Raw genomic sequence first — 15,771 nt, forward strand, 5'->3', positions numbered from 1 at the left:
TCAGGGGGGTTCAGAGAGACGCCACACAAGGTCGAAAGCCGGAGAAATCCTGGAAGGGTCGGTCTTTTACAAACTTCGATCGGAAGATATTTTATACCCAACACACACACACACATATATATATATATATATATATATATATATATATATATATATATATATATATATATATATATATATATATATATATTTTTAAGTAATTTTTCAAAATTTGACCTTTCTAAAAGACAGTATCTTAGAGATAAGGTACCAGCCAATGGTGCCAAAAGTTGTTGGCAACTTTAATCATATAAATGAAACTTTCCTTTTGTATTTTATATATATATATACATACATATATTTTTAAGTAGTTTTTCAGAATTTGAACTTTCTGAAAGACAGTATCTTAGAGATAAGGTACCAGCCAATGGTGCCAAAAGTTGTTGGCAACTTTAATCATATAAATGAAACTTTCCTTTTGTATTATTTAGTCAATGTCGCTAAACTTTCCATATGACTGAACGGTATACAAAAATCTTATTGGTCAGAAACATCGCGTTCATGTACACATATAAATATATTATTACTTTTTTTTTTTTTTTATGAGCAGCATGGAATTTGACATGACCTGTAAGTACCAGTAGAAGATTACAGTAAGGGGAATGAATGTTATCTAAAAAAACAAAAAATTTGCACCATTTAAGGACTAAATGTACAGGACATGGTCTGGATTTTCCACTTGTCATAGGCGACTATTTTAGCTTCGCATCTTGTTACAAATCTCAATCCAGCAGCAACGCAATATCTGTCATCCGAATGCGACAAATCATTTGATTCTCCAAGAGATCTCGACCCTCCATAAACTATATCAATTTTATGGGGACTCTAACTAGTCCTGCACGTGAAGAACGTGGCAAACGGGACGAGGATATTCTGAGCTCCATTCTACCAACCAAAGGCGCCAAGATTAGTGTTCGGCCAGCTTGGTTCACCATGATACCAGAGAAGAAAGAACAAAGAATTTGGCAAACAGGATGGAGACATCTTTGTGCTCCGTTCTACCACCCGAAGAAGCCAAGGTTAATGTTCAGCCAGCTTGGTTCAACATAATACCAGAAGGAACAAAGAATTTGGAGATGAAGTTCCATACGTGACTCATGCATTGGACTCATTCAGATCTAGGTAAGGCTTCCTTAGCAGTTTTGACGGCGGAAGTGCAACGAGAAAATAAAAAAACAATCATTTTATTTAAAAATAATAATAAATAAAAATTAAATTAAATATTATATCATTCATTTTCAAATCCAAACTTAATACTCTATACTCAAATCCTATCCAATACCTGATCCGGATAAAAAAAAAAAAAAATACTCATTCCCATATCCAATGAATTCGAAAATACTTACGGATAACCCATTTCTTCATATCCAACACATATCCATCCTATATTTATTTCATATTCAAAAAAGATAAACAATCAAAATAATTTTATACATATTATCAATCAAAATAAATTTATCAATTCAACATAAAACATAATTTATAAATCCAGATTTATAGAAATCAAACATAAAAATAGAATAACAATACAATATAAAATATATAAATAATTAAAATAATTTTATATATATTATCAATCCAAACAGAATTACAAACATATATATTCGAAATATAATCCGCTTCCATCGCTTTGCACCATCACCAACAGCAGGAGTCACTTCATTTATAACGAGTCGGACCTCTCCAGAGGCTGCAGATCATGGGCCTAAAGATGTTCTATAAGCCCAAATAGATTTAGAGACTTAAAAATAAATATTAGGTTTATCTCGCAGTACTACTCAATCACAGACCCATCCCAAAATTCTTGACTCTTGACTAAAGTTTTAAATCTATCTGCTTTCTTCTCTTACCATTTTCCCCTTGCCCAAAAGCTTATGCCTGGAACCTGCATTATTACTGCAAAAGATGATTAAAATATCATAAGCACTCCACGGTACAACAAGGCAAACACAAAACTGCATGCATGAAAGCAATATGGGACCCACGGTCGTCAGACGGCTCGATGAATCACGATAGAACCCATTCATAATATATCAGACATCAACATGCATCAGAATATATATAACTCATACACGTTAGACATCACCATCCATTATTGCTACAGCAATCAGAAGAGAATACCCCACAAGACGTACACACTAGGGATAACAAACCAAAGCAACAGCGTCCAAAAGAAACCACAAACGAACAATAATGCTTCCATGCTCACAGGTCAGCAGGCATTATGATAAGCGTCCAAGCTGCAAACACGTACAAACTCTGGCTAACATACACAGATCATACACACGAGTCCAGAGACCAGAACTAGAACATTAAAGAAGAGCCGGGGCACAGTCCAACGGAAAGGGATTGCCAAGACTGTTGTCCATGAAGTAATGGGGATGTGCCGTGTCCATCACCACAAACTGCATCTCCTCCGATGGCTTCCAGTGGCGCTTCCTCTGGTTGATGAACCAGTTGTTTATTTGCTTCTGGTCGAGTCCCGTTGATTGCGCCAGTGCCAGCTTCTGCGCCTCCTGTGAAACCATGACAGAAACCAAAGAACCATCCTTTAGTCAGCCCACCTTGCCAACGTTGTCATGGAACATAAACCATATATATCAAATGCTTAGCATTAGGATCACGGATCACTCGCACGAGATAATGATGCAAGAAGTTGATAAGGACTATTGAGTTTGGATCGATCACATACCGAAGGATATGGCCACTTGTAGTGCCTATTCCACCAGTCAAGCAGCTGTTGCCGGGCCTCTTTGGGCAGCTTCCCTTTCTTCCTCTTCTTTAAAAACTCCTGCTTAAGGCTGCTGAGATAGCCGCTGTATTTCCGAAGGAGTTGACCTTTAAGCTCCCTGTCCTCAGCTTGAGGATCGACATAATTCTCAGATGCACCGAACTCTTCCTCAGATGATCCATTCCTTTCCAACTGCTCCCCATACACTTATGAAAAACATAGACCAAAAATCAGATCAAAATGGTAAGTGAAAAATGGATCATCTAAATACCAGCAAAACTTGTTACCAAGAAAAAAAAAATTAAAAAAAACTAGGGAAACTAGAGCGCGAGGCAAATTCTCCTACATCGCAGCAAATTCAGCAAGAGACAAGCCTAGTCATTGGAAGCAGTTGCTTCTAATATCACCCTTCATCCTTGCTTTATCTTAAAAAAAATTAAGCTTATTTAATATTAATGTTTTCGGGACATGACTATGCTTTTATACAACCTGTTTATAGAGTAGTTATAACCATCACAGGCATACGTACCTGCATTTTTGGTGGAACCTTTTGGCAGCATATAGGAAGAGCAACTTAAAAAATGCTCGCAACAGATGTGGCAAGTTCTCAAGTTTCAGCAAAATGTGTCAGAAATGATCAACAAACCATACATGTGATGTGCAAATATGGAAATATGATTTGCAAAATGACAAATTCAAATATTCAAAAGTCAACCATTTTGAGGCACTGATGGAGTTCCACATCACAGATTACAAAAGAAAATAAATGCACAAAATTCAGAACAGGAAATGTGAGGAAAATTGCTATGTTAATAGCCCATAAAACAAAGTTTTGAGGAAAAAGAAGAGTAAGAATTTTTTTTTTTTTTTGAAATCTATTAAGCGATAAGGCACCAGTTGCAAAAGAATTTCCTGTCTCGAGGAAAACGCAGGAAGTATCTGGATATGCTTATAAAATTTAAAGAAGGGACGGTACACATGTAATGACAGTGAAGGCACTGATATTCTAAACAGGAAGGTTGCCAATACAAGTACTTTTTTTTATTTTTTATTTTTTTAAAAAAAAACTTTCACCACCTTCAGTTTGAATCTGAATCTTACTGCATGGAATGCCTTCTGAATATATGTTCATGTATAATCAATTGGACAAAACATCTAAAGCTACAAACAAAACCTAAATAAGTGCAAGAAAATCAATTCACATTTGTTTGAGAAAAAAGTATATCTAAAATATAATGAGAAATATAGTTTGCATATTGAAATATATGCTGGAATGCTTCTATATAATTTCACAACAAAAACACTGAAAACACATAATACAGCAAGTGTCTGCATACACATCAATCAGCTAATCGAAGTAAATGGTGCAGCATTAGCCTTGGATTAAAAAAAATGGTAACTAAAATTCTGTGACATCTAGCATTTAGCCTTAGAAAATAATCAATAGCAAATTATAAAACATAAGCCAGATCCAAGGACCATATGTCAGGAGCTAATTGTTGGCACTTAACTGAAATCTAATAATAATTACAGTGTGAATACAACAAGCCATGGACAAACATCAGTCCAAGGTGTTCTTAGGTTTGCTTCCCTCACACAGACTTACCAAAAATGGTCGAAGCCCCTCTCCTCAGCAAAGAGACCACAAGTTCAACTTCAATATGATGGCACTTCCATGTTTCTTGAAGAAAGCAAAATCATACAAACATAGCAATGCAAAAGTGACAAGAAAAATTATGTATTTATGTAATGGATTTTGAAGACATGACTGCAGGCCATGCAAAGAAGCGACAATGTAATGCATAAGTGTTGCATATATTGAGAATTAGAAAGGGGTGGCAAAAGAACAGGCAGCACATTTCATGTAGTCACGATCGAGTCTTATATGCAATGCATAAGTGTTATATATATTGAGAATTAGAAACGGGTGGAAAAGAACAGGCGTCACATTTGATGTAGTCACGATCGAATCTTACATTTTAAGTTTCATACAAATATGTTTTTGTTGCTGCTGTCGCCACTGCTGATTATTTATTCATCTCCCCAGGTATATATTTTTCAAAAAATAGATACCATGTACTTATGTTGCTCCCTAGAAAATTGGTATCAGAACATATATTAATTAGATCCTCATGGACAATATGTCAGGCTACTGTTATGAAATTGATCTTGAGATTTTACTCTCTTTTCCTTTTCTCAGTAAGGGGAATGTACTGTTTTTTTAAGGGAGACATCTTTTTTCTGAAAGGCATTTAAAATGATTTCCACACTACAACAAACTAGAAATAAAAATTTACGCAACATTTCGAAGTACATGTGCATTAATTTGGACAAGTATAACCTTGCCGGTTTTAGTCCACTGCAACCACAAACATGCTTTATCTCATTTTGAAGTGTTACTTGCATATCATAATGAATATTTTCTAATTCTAGTTTTCCTCTCTAATGCTTTGATTAACTTCAAACCATATTTATTTAATTTCTCATGTAAAATAATAAAAAAATAAAGACTAACATCACTGCAATTTTCACTAACATGAGTAATAATGTAATTACACACAATCTGGTTTCAGAACCCAACACCCATGTAATGAGAATAAATTTGACATTTTCATTTTCTTAAAGAAAGAAAAGAAGTTCATATTTTCAGGTCTAGATGGCACTAATATTTAGTCCAAGAGCTTCCATGGGAAAAAGTCCACCGCTCCCACACTTCTCTTTCACTCATCTACTACCCTAGGAAACAACTTAAAAGACCCCAAAAAAGAAGAAACCAGATAAAGTTTTGGACAGTATCAAAACCTTCGAGCAATTTCAAATGAAAATAAACGAAAGTAGCCACAATAACAGCAGAAATTAGATGATACTACCGAAATTGCCAATGTCAGACACCAGGTCGACCTAAGCCAATCTAAAACTAAATATGTTCGATGCAACATCAAACCTTGCTAAAAAACCTGGAGGTCAATTAGCATCTATGATGACTTTATTGATCTCCTTAACCTTCCACCAGGACTCATCAAGACTATCATTTCTCTCAGTCATCAGAAATACTCATGCTTCTACTCATAAATAATTGTTACCATATTTTTTTTTTTTCAATTTTTGGTCAAATTTAGGACTAAAATTTAAATGTCATTTTCCACTCCCATGGGAACATTTTCATCATGCATACAAATTTGTTGATTTATCATTTCAAGAAATATGATTACATCCAAGCTCCTGAATGTCACATGACCTAAAGAACATCGCTGCTTGTGACTTAATGTTCTTAGATGTCTAAGCATTCACAATGTTCACCATATATAATGGAGGATTCATACAAATTAGGAAATTGAGTTACTCATAAGAATGAGGTAAAGACTTTTTAAGTTCTTTTTTTATTGCAATGTTAAACTTGACAGAGTATTCCACATGATCAACACAATCACACCTAAAACTATATTTTCAAAAATTTAATTAACTTTCCATTAAACAAATATTATTCACATAACTAGTAAAAATAGACAGCACATTACAAACAAACTTTATAAGCAGATCACCCTATGCTGTTGCTGAGTTTGAGAAGTTTGGTAATAGTTCAATGTACGTTTGTTTCTTCAAAACAAACGTGGCACCAATTGTGGATGTTATTAAAATATTTACCTTTTGAGAGTCTTTAAAAGTATAGGGGACGGTGAAGATAAACCTTGAGTGCACAAGTTTAAACTACATTTGATACTTATAGGTCTCTCTAGGCACCAATTAATCAGAAGTTTTTGTTGTATGATAAACTTTTGCATAAAGTTGTTCCAGCCAGACTGTTGGCACCAATTTTAGAGTTTCAATAGCACATTGACAAAAGGAGCGTAATCCATTCTGATCACGAACTGAAAATTCCTTCATGGCCATTTTCTCCTTGAATGGAATCCACATTCACCTAGTTCAAAATTCTCATTCCAACAGACTCAACATCATCCTTGCTAGCACTAGTCCCCGACCTAATAGGACAGACCAAAATACAACGGAAATATAAGCAAGCAAAGAGTAAGACACACAACACGCCAGGATTGTCCCTCAAAATCAAGCTACATCTGCAGTCTGAAGACAGTGTGAGAGATAATCCACTCGAGAAAAAACTTGTACAATAAATCCCCTTGCAATATTCATCGATTGAAGCAATACTCACTCCCCTCAAAGAAAAAACCCTTCGCTTTGGCAAATAGTGTAGATCCAGTACAAAAGATCACTGGGTAAAGCCTCGCAGGGAAAGAAAACATCTCATTTTATGTTGTTAAAGCCATTTTCATTGCAGAAGCTGTCTGCTAGCTGTCTCAACAATCCCTGCTTTCTTCCTGTCCCCACAAACCTCGGGTCCTTAAAAATTACAATGATTTTCATTAAAAATACCGTGCCACTGAAGGCTACATATCACACTTTAACAATGAAATTCCTGAGCTGAATTGATTTGCAATAGCAGAACAAATTCGACATTGAAAGATATTATCAAGTCTCACTTGCACATAAGACTTGCACCATATCCATTCACCATCCCTAGAAACATAGTTACATTATCAGAGTAACTGTACTAATATACTTTCCCACCTTCCAGTACTTATAACCAGGCCCACATCTCTAGAATGACCAAAGAGAAACCAAGGATCTTTCTCCAATTAAAAAACCAAGTCCATCCAAAATCCCATGTTTGCCATATGAGTACAACACATACTCAAATAATTTAAATAAATTCATGACATTGCCATGAATAGCAGCACAAGACAAATTTCTGGACACTTATCCCCATCCAACCCAAATGAAGTATCCAAACATCCCATGTCACATCCAATATCCAAAAGCCTATCCATCAGCATGCCTGTCATTCTAAGTGTCGCAGGAGAGACCCGCCGATCCAGACTAATCCTCCACAAAGGCACGCCTAAGATGTAGTGAGGTCACACCAACTGTGAACCCATACACCACACGTTCAACCAACCATGTAGGTGAAGCCTGTGTCTGACATTCACAACTAACAACCTTGATACAAGGGAGCGGGGGAGATTCTTCCTACGATGAAGGTCGGAACGTGGCCTAACAGCCTGCAGAGCTAGACCTAACACAAATTCTGTCTAGGGGCCTACGAGCCCAACCTCCAGATAAAAAAATGTACAAAAGAGACTCTCAGGTAAGCAAGGAAAAGCAAGTAAGAACACCCACAAATACAAAGGAGCTCTCCCTCTCCGCCCTTGCTATCTTTTCTCTCTACTATTCCCAAAGCTTCGACTAACTTAGGCATCAGAAGGTCCCCCACCAAAACCCCCCAGCAAGGGTGGACTTCCTTTGCAAATACCCTCCAACGTCGCAGATTACAACCGGCATCCACCTCCAACCACATCACCTCCTCAGAGCCTTGCGATAACACTAATCACTACTTATCACTACAACTTACTATTATCCGATTTTTTAAGCTACCAACTTCCATTGTTATCCCCAAAACCCCAAGACGTCAAGGATCAGCAGGTGACCAATCCCTTAGAGAGGTTTTATTAATTAAATAAAGGCTTGGCTCAATGGAAAACAATGTTAAGATAAAGATAGTTTTGTTTTTTATATTTTCTTTTGTAAAATCATCTACATATAGAATATTGTCATGGCTGGTAATTTGAGTTTATTTAAACCTGAAGGGTGGAACCTAGTAGCTATTTAATTTTGCTTGTTACTTGTGTTCTTTTTTCCTTTCTACTTTCTAGTTGTTTTGGATGATTATTCTATATGTTGGCTACAGTTGATAGTTTTTTATTGCAAATTGGCATGAAGCTTGATGAGAACCACAATTCTCAAGTCGTACAAAAAAGTGGCAAACAAGTTAAAGCATGTCGAGAAAATGCCTCTTAAATAAATCTACCAAGAGATGACAGCTTCACCCATGGCCACATCCAATAACTAATGCAATTCCAAAGTCAAGTCTTTTCCAACAAAGTAATTGATGGTGGAGGAAATCCAACATGAAAGCAATCACTTGACAAACACTTCGATGAGAGTTCCACCATGGCCTCTTTCTTTTCTTTTTCACCTTGAATTGGATAAACTTTCAACTGCCTCAAAATAAAGGTTACAAATGGGCCGGCTTGCGATTCGATTAAGTCCAAACCCTAGTAGACCTAGCCTAATCGATTCTTGGACAACATGTGGGTCAAGTCGAGGTCAATACATTGGATACTTTTTGAAAATTGGGGGTATAATCCCCTATACCCTTCCCATATACTACCAAATGACCCTTTGTCTGGTGGCATAGCCCAATTCCCTCACTATATCAGATGACAAGCTTATCCATGACGAGTGGATAGGATTATTCCCTCGTCCATCATAACCCAAACCCTCCACTATTTATATCCACTCTTAAGTACACAAAAAAATGAAAGATATTGTTTTTTGTGAAAAAAGACAAATCAACATGAAAGCCAAAGTGTATTGAATATAACCTACTCTTGCTTAACCCATGCACTTATTCCTCTAACCAAACACCAAAGACCCTAATCCTACTAAATAAGCCCAACCATTCTATAAAACCCAACTAACATTTTCTTTCCCACCAAATTTTTCCTATTGCATCCAAATTTGTTCAACAACCAAATGCAGCATTAATCTAATTGAATATTTTAATGATTTTATTTTGATTATCAATTATTATATTTTAGTCATAAAAGGATGGCTCAATACTTGATTCGAACTATAGACCCAATCCAAACCAAAAACTGAACAATTTGTGTTAGGTCCAAGTCATGCTTGATAAGGCTGGCAGAATGTGATCAGACCAAACAACCCGACTCTCATTCCACCGCCCTTAAGCAGGATTGAATTTGACCTAAACGAATTCAGTTTGTAAACGAATTGACCCATTTAACCTGCTTAACAATTTAGATCTGATTTGAGTTCTAACCTTCTGACCTATTTAACCCTTTTAATCTATTAATTAGATGGATCGGATCAGGTCAACTACCCGCTTAATATCTGTTTAACCCTTACTAAAAATGGTAAAATCTACTGCAGCCTTGCCTCAATCAGTCACCTAGAGAGTGGAGAGCCCGGACTAGAGCCATTTGAAATTTAAACCATGACACCGAACCTGAAGTGCAACAAAGGCTGCAGTGCACACAATGACACGTTTTGGCCTACAGGATAGAGATTGACCTTCGATTTCCAATGGCTTCAATTAATCGATCTTTTAATAGTTTTCTAAGGCCGCTTAAACCCTTTCTCTGCTTCTCTGCCTTCTTCCTACCTCCTAGTTCTAGTGGTTAGGATTTCCTACCTCCTAGTTCTAGTGGTTAGGATTTCCTCTTTAGAAAGCTAGAGTTTCCCTTCCAATGGTTCCAGTGGCCGATCCTTTGCTCCTTCCATCGAGCGACTTTGAGTTCCTTTCCTCAATCTCTAATCCCTTTTATTCCAACCTCTCACCTCTTTCTCCTGATTTCAACAAGTTGTTGCACAAAATGTGAAATGGTCACATCGACTCCTTGTTTATTTTTCATATTTTTATATGTTTTCCTCGTCCTACCTCTTGATTTGGTTTTGAATCTTTTGATTGGTTTGATCTATTGCAATGTGGTGTGAATCTCTTTGCAAGAAAGACCGATAGCAAGTGAAAGCCCTAGATAGTTTTCTTAAGTCTCAACAGGAGGTTTTTGCTACTCCTTTCCTTCGAGGTTAGGGCATCTTTCTCCCTATCTCTTTGTTTTTTTTTTATTTTAAGACCATTATTTCTAGGTTAACTGTGTTTTAAAATAGCAGCTTGATGTTTACTTTGTATTGTGAGAAATGCTGGCCAATTGTAGGTGTTTGGCTTGTCATTATTTGATAAGTGTTCTAAAAAATTTCTAACTTGGTGAACAATAACTAAATTGGTTTTTTCTCTACGCAAATCACATATATGGAATCACAACCATGTTAGCTTTCTTACCTTGTGTTGGCCTCCAAAGAAAGGAAAAAGAGTAGAGCAAGGGAAACCTCTTGTTATTAGTGTTAGGTCACGACCATCCACCTAGATGATTTAGATGAGATTGTACCGATGTTCTAAGTTCCTACAATGAAGCCCAATTGACTCAATGCTCAGATATTATCAATGCCAATGCACAGACCTCAGTGAGATAAATTATGGTTTGCTAATTAATACTTGCTAATATTTTCTAGTTGTTTGTTTTCCATTCTTTTTGTTTACAAACTATTGAATTTTGTGCTTTTAGGATCACAAATATTTGGGAAGTTGAAGTACAAAATGACACGGAAAGTTGACCATGATTCATGGTCATGGAGTATGGATATTTTTTCAAGATTTATGTTGCTCATGTGTTTTGGTTGGAAATGCTATGTTGCATTTTGAATGTGGATGTTAATTCTTACCATAATTTGAGGCTTTCTTGTTTGGGTTTGACTATGGTTATTGTTATGGAATTATGGTGGCATTTATTGATTATCAAGTGGTTTATGTTTGTAGTTTCTTTTGATGCTTATAGCTATTTGATAGTTTCTTTTGGTAGGTTCTCTCTTTTTTTTTCTTTTTTTTTTTTTGGGGTTGAGTGGGGGGGGGGGGGTTGTTGGGGTGGGTGGGAGTGTTGGGTGGGGTGGGTTAATCCCGTAGTCATGATTGGAATTTAGGTTCTTGTTTCACAAGGGATTTACTTCCACAGATGTCCTTATTATAATTTCAGAATATCGGATTATATACTTGTTCTATTCATTTTATAAGTTAAATCCATTTTCCTTCTATATATATAATTCTTGAGTTTTCCAAGAGTGTTCGAACAACAATTTTCAACACTATAAGGGTGAGAGACTCACAGATTCAGTTAGAAATTTGGAATCATGATTCACATACTGCTACAAGTCATTACGTAGGTAACTTAAAAACTTTTTTTCAAAATAAATGTAATATACTTCTGTTTTTATTTATGCCACTACGTTTTCAACTTTGGTGCAATTCTGCAGGTTCTTCTTATTTTTATGATCCTTAATAAAATTATGGAAGCATAAATGATACAAAGAAGAGACCAATTTCCTTGATGTAGAAGTTTTACAAGGATGAATCTAAGAAGATGATGATTTTGTGCCATCAAATGATGATTATCAGCTGTTTATTTTTCTGTTTTTTTTGATTGTTGTTACTATTTCTATTTTGATTGTTGTTTTTGTTAGACATCTAATGATGATTGGCAGTTATGTTTCATTGTTTGTACTTTGTGTACTTGTTTAATTGTGAGATCCTTTTCCATGTCAATTTTTTTGTATTTCATATCCGGTTTTTTTTATGTTTGTTTTGTGTTTATAATAAGCAATTAAGCAAAAAAAAAAAAAAGCAATTATATTTTGTATTTCTGTTTTGTTGTTTAATTGCTTCAGTTCTATCTCTATTGCTTCGTTCATGTTTCAAATTTTGATCATTTTATTGAAGTATGTAGCAGCCTACTGGTAATCTGTTTATCCATTAAACAAATTAGAATAACAGGGTAAGTAGGTCAGCTTTTGGGTTAGAATAACAGGCCCGATATCAATATTGGGTCAAGAGTCCAAGGTCCTTAGCTAAACAAGTTAAACAAGTCAGGTCAGGTTGGGTAAATGGGTAACCTGTTTATTAAATGGATTAAACAGGTTGGCTCAGATAACCTATTTAATTTATTAAATGAGTCAGGTTCAGATTTGAAAATTTGATGAATAACTTACTATTCAGCAGCTCATTTCTAAGAAATTATGCATTTGCTTGGAATGCTTAATTGGCTTTCATATGAGCTCATGTCCACATGAAAAGAGAAGAAAGTGATCTTATAAAAAAAAATTATTTCACTAACCCCACCTAGGCACCATCCATGTTAATTTATTTTGCAGGATAAAACCGATCATTTGCTAGGAATACAGAAAATGCCTCAACATGTATGTCATGAACAAAAAGATTTTACATATAATGCTATACAAAACTTCATTCAAGCTGTTTTACTTAGATCTTCATGTCTACCACCTAGAATGTATTGGATACCTATTTAAATCAGATATATGACAGACACTTAAATAGCTGCGAATTTTTATAACTGGAGCTTTTCTAAATACGTAGAGAGTTGGACTTCGAAAAACAGTTTGTTCTAGAATGGTCAAGAGAGTAGTAATTAAACTAGCTTTATAAAAATGTCATTTCTCAAAAATCCTTCAGCTAATTGCATAGCATAAATAAGAAAAAAAAGCATAATTGAAACCTTAATAAATAGTACTTTTTATTATAATTTATGCAAAATGTGTATATAATTACATTTTCTGTATATCCTGGTAACTTCCCTTTTTTTTTTTCTCTTCCCAAGTCAAAACACTTGTCACATACCCGAATCCAATTCCCATATCCATGTCCAAGCAATAGTGAATAAGCATTTGCTTTTAAGACACACGAATCAGATAAAAATATATACATACATAGTATATGTATGTATATCAAAAGCATATCCACGTTTTCATACACTTTCTCAACTTCAGCTCTTGAATACGGATTGCTACCCTCCTCCCAAAAAAAGGGGAAAAAAAAAAAAGCTTCCATTCCCACCCATTCCCAAAAAAAAAGCTTTCATGTGGTGGATGGATTTGAAAAGAAAGGAAGCATACTGGAAGGTAAAAACTGGTTTTGTGTGTTGGATGAATTTCTAAAAAACGAAGCATGAAATATATATCTTGCCAGAAAATACCGAAGTCATGTGTTGGTTGGATTGTTAAAAAAAGGGGAAAGCTTTAACCTGCAATTCCATGAAAATGGATCAACTAACACAGACTATAATAAACTAAATCTCTCGCTTAGACAAGACAATATTATATTGAATTTAATTAAGCATCAAAAGATAAGTCAAACGCTAAAACATTAAAAAAAAATAAAATTAATTTGACATCAAAATAATGTAGAAATGGATACAAAGGGAAGCCGGTTGCTTGGATATAGTCCTACCATTCAACATCCAGAACAAAACTTACCATCAGTTTGCTGATAAAAAAAGCGTTATATGAACATATTGATGTCATATGAACAATGATACAAAAATGTGCCATTCGAGGAGCGGAAGTAATGATGGTCCAAGTTATTATGTAAACGAATTATTATCTTTATTTGTGCCAAATAATAAGGCCTAAGCTATTCTGAGTTTATGCGAAAGTTTTCACAAGAATCACAAGTGAACGTACTCCCACGGACAACCATAAAGGCAACATATTTCACTTTGACCAGAATACCATCTTCACTAGCAAGCTCAGCCTAGATGACAAAATTACTCAATTTTAACCCATATTGTAGAAACTAAGATAAGAGGAAATGGGGTCCCAAAAAAAAAAAAAAAAATCCTTCACAAGGCTTTGCTGTGATCACTCTCCTACAGATTGCAGGGAAAAGGGAAAAACTTGAAATGATGTTGAGAGCTCTTCAAATAACCCCTCGCAGCAAAACAGTCAATAGTCACTTTCTATTGCTACCAACCTTGAGAAGACCCGGCCACCAAGTGAAAACGACCCCAGCAACGAGAAAATCTACGCCAAACAAAGGCTACCTACGCTTCTAGGAAGGGAATGTTCAGGCTAAAAGGCAACCAGCCATCATTCCACGAGCTAACAGACACACCATTTCGAGATGATGTGAGTACCATATATTAAATATAGCCAATTCCCAGGTTTCTTGGACCACATTCATTTTCTAAAAGATTATAATAACTAAACAACAAAGCATGAAGACATTAGTCACTCCAGGTGCATGTCATAACAAGAGATCATACTTTTGATGCAAGATTTTGTATGAACCACCGGTACATGAGAAAGTGATATAGTAAAAAAAATCTCAACCATGGAAAAGTGGACATAGATCTCGACAACACAAGTATACATGATAGAGAGGGAGGGAGGGAGGAGGGGGACTGAGAGAGGTGTGTGTGTGTGTGTGTGAGAGAGAGAGAGAGAGAGAGAGAATACCTTGAGGAGGAGGGGGAGTGGAGAGGGAGAGGGACTTAAATTGGGCATCAATGCGAGACAGGAAAAGCATGGCTTCCTTGAAAGGCTTGGAGAGCTCCTGCTCGTACTTGGTTAACATCTCGCAGTAGGCCTCCATGAACTGGTCCAGCGCCGGATCCTCTCCGCCGCCACCACCACTCCCTCCATCCCCGGCAGCCGACGACGACGAAGCCCGCCCCATCATCAGCGACGTCGCGCACGCCTCCTCCAGCCTCGCCACCACCTCCGGCGGCGCCCCAACCTGTCCATATTACACACATGTAAAGTTTAGCGCGCGCGTGTGTGTGTGTGTGTTTTTTTGGTGTCAACATATGTTTGTTCGTGTATACCTTGTGGCAGTTAACGTAGGCGGAGAGGAGGCGAGGGTACTGAGGATGAGCCATGATCTTTGCCTTGATGACGCTGTTATCGTAGTCCTCGCCAGCGGCGTTGCTCAGCGGGGGAGGGAGGAAGAGACCGTTGTTGGACATGTGTGGGGTTGGTGGTAGAACGGGACGCGAGGCCATGAGAGGCATGATCATGAGCGGCGAGAGGCTGCCGCTTCCATCACTGAATCCGCCCATCAGGCCCGAGTTATCACCGCCTCCGCCGCTCCCGCTCCGGCCTTCCATTTCTCTCGCTATCTGCCTGTCTGTGCGTGAGGTATACTGAGAGACCATAGAGAGAGAGAAAGGAGGAGGGAATGAGGGTGGGAAAGAAAGAATAAATAGGGGGTTCGTATATATTAGGCTTCTAACATGATGATGATAATTATTTCTTCCCTTGTCTTGTAACCAAATGGGTGCTGCAGCGTTTTTAGTTCTGGGTTTGGGGAAGTGGGGAGAGGCAAATGCCTTTTATCCCTACCCCCGGGTTTTATGCTGGTTGATACTGTGGCCACTTCTGCTGCTACTTTTTGCCAAGCCATTTTACAGGGAAAATCCTATGTTGCAGTCCTCAATTATTAATGGGCCTCTCTCTCTCTCTCTCTCTCTCTCTATCCTTTTTGTGTGCATGGGCTAACTTTT

At 36.8% G+C, this 15,771-nt stretch overlaps 1 protein-coding gene across 1 annotated transcript; it reads right to left on the minus strand.

Annotated features, from left to right (window-relative positions):
* Positions 1-2,085: 2,085 nt before the first annotated feature.
* Positions 2,086-15,440, minus strand: KNOX1 (homeobox protein knotted-1-like LET6). Its single transcript, NM_001303578.1, is given in 4 exon segments — positions 2,086-2,555; positions 2,732-2,976; positions 14,726-15,005; positions 15,094-15,440. Coding segments are annotated over 4 exon segments (1,059 nt in total). The 5' UTR covers positions 15,424-15,440; the 3' UTR covers positions 2,086-2,351.
* Positions 15,441-15,771: the final 331 nt, after the last annotated feature.

Source organism: Elaeis guineensis, chromosome 8 (genome assembly GCF_000442705.2).
Source record: "Elaeis guineensis isolate ETL-2024a chromosome 8, EG11, whole genome shotgun sequence".
Classification (NCBI taxonomy): domain Eukaryota; kingdom Viridiplantae; phylum Streptophyta; class Magnoliopsida; order Arecales; family Arecaceae; genus Elaeis; species Elaeis guineensis.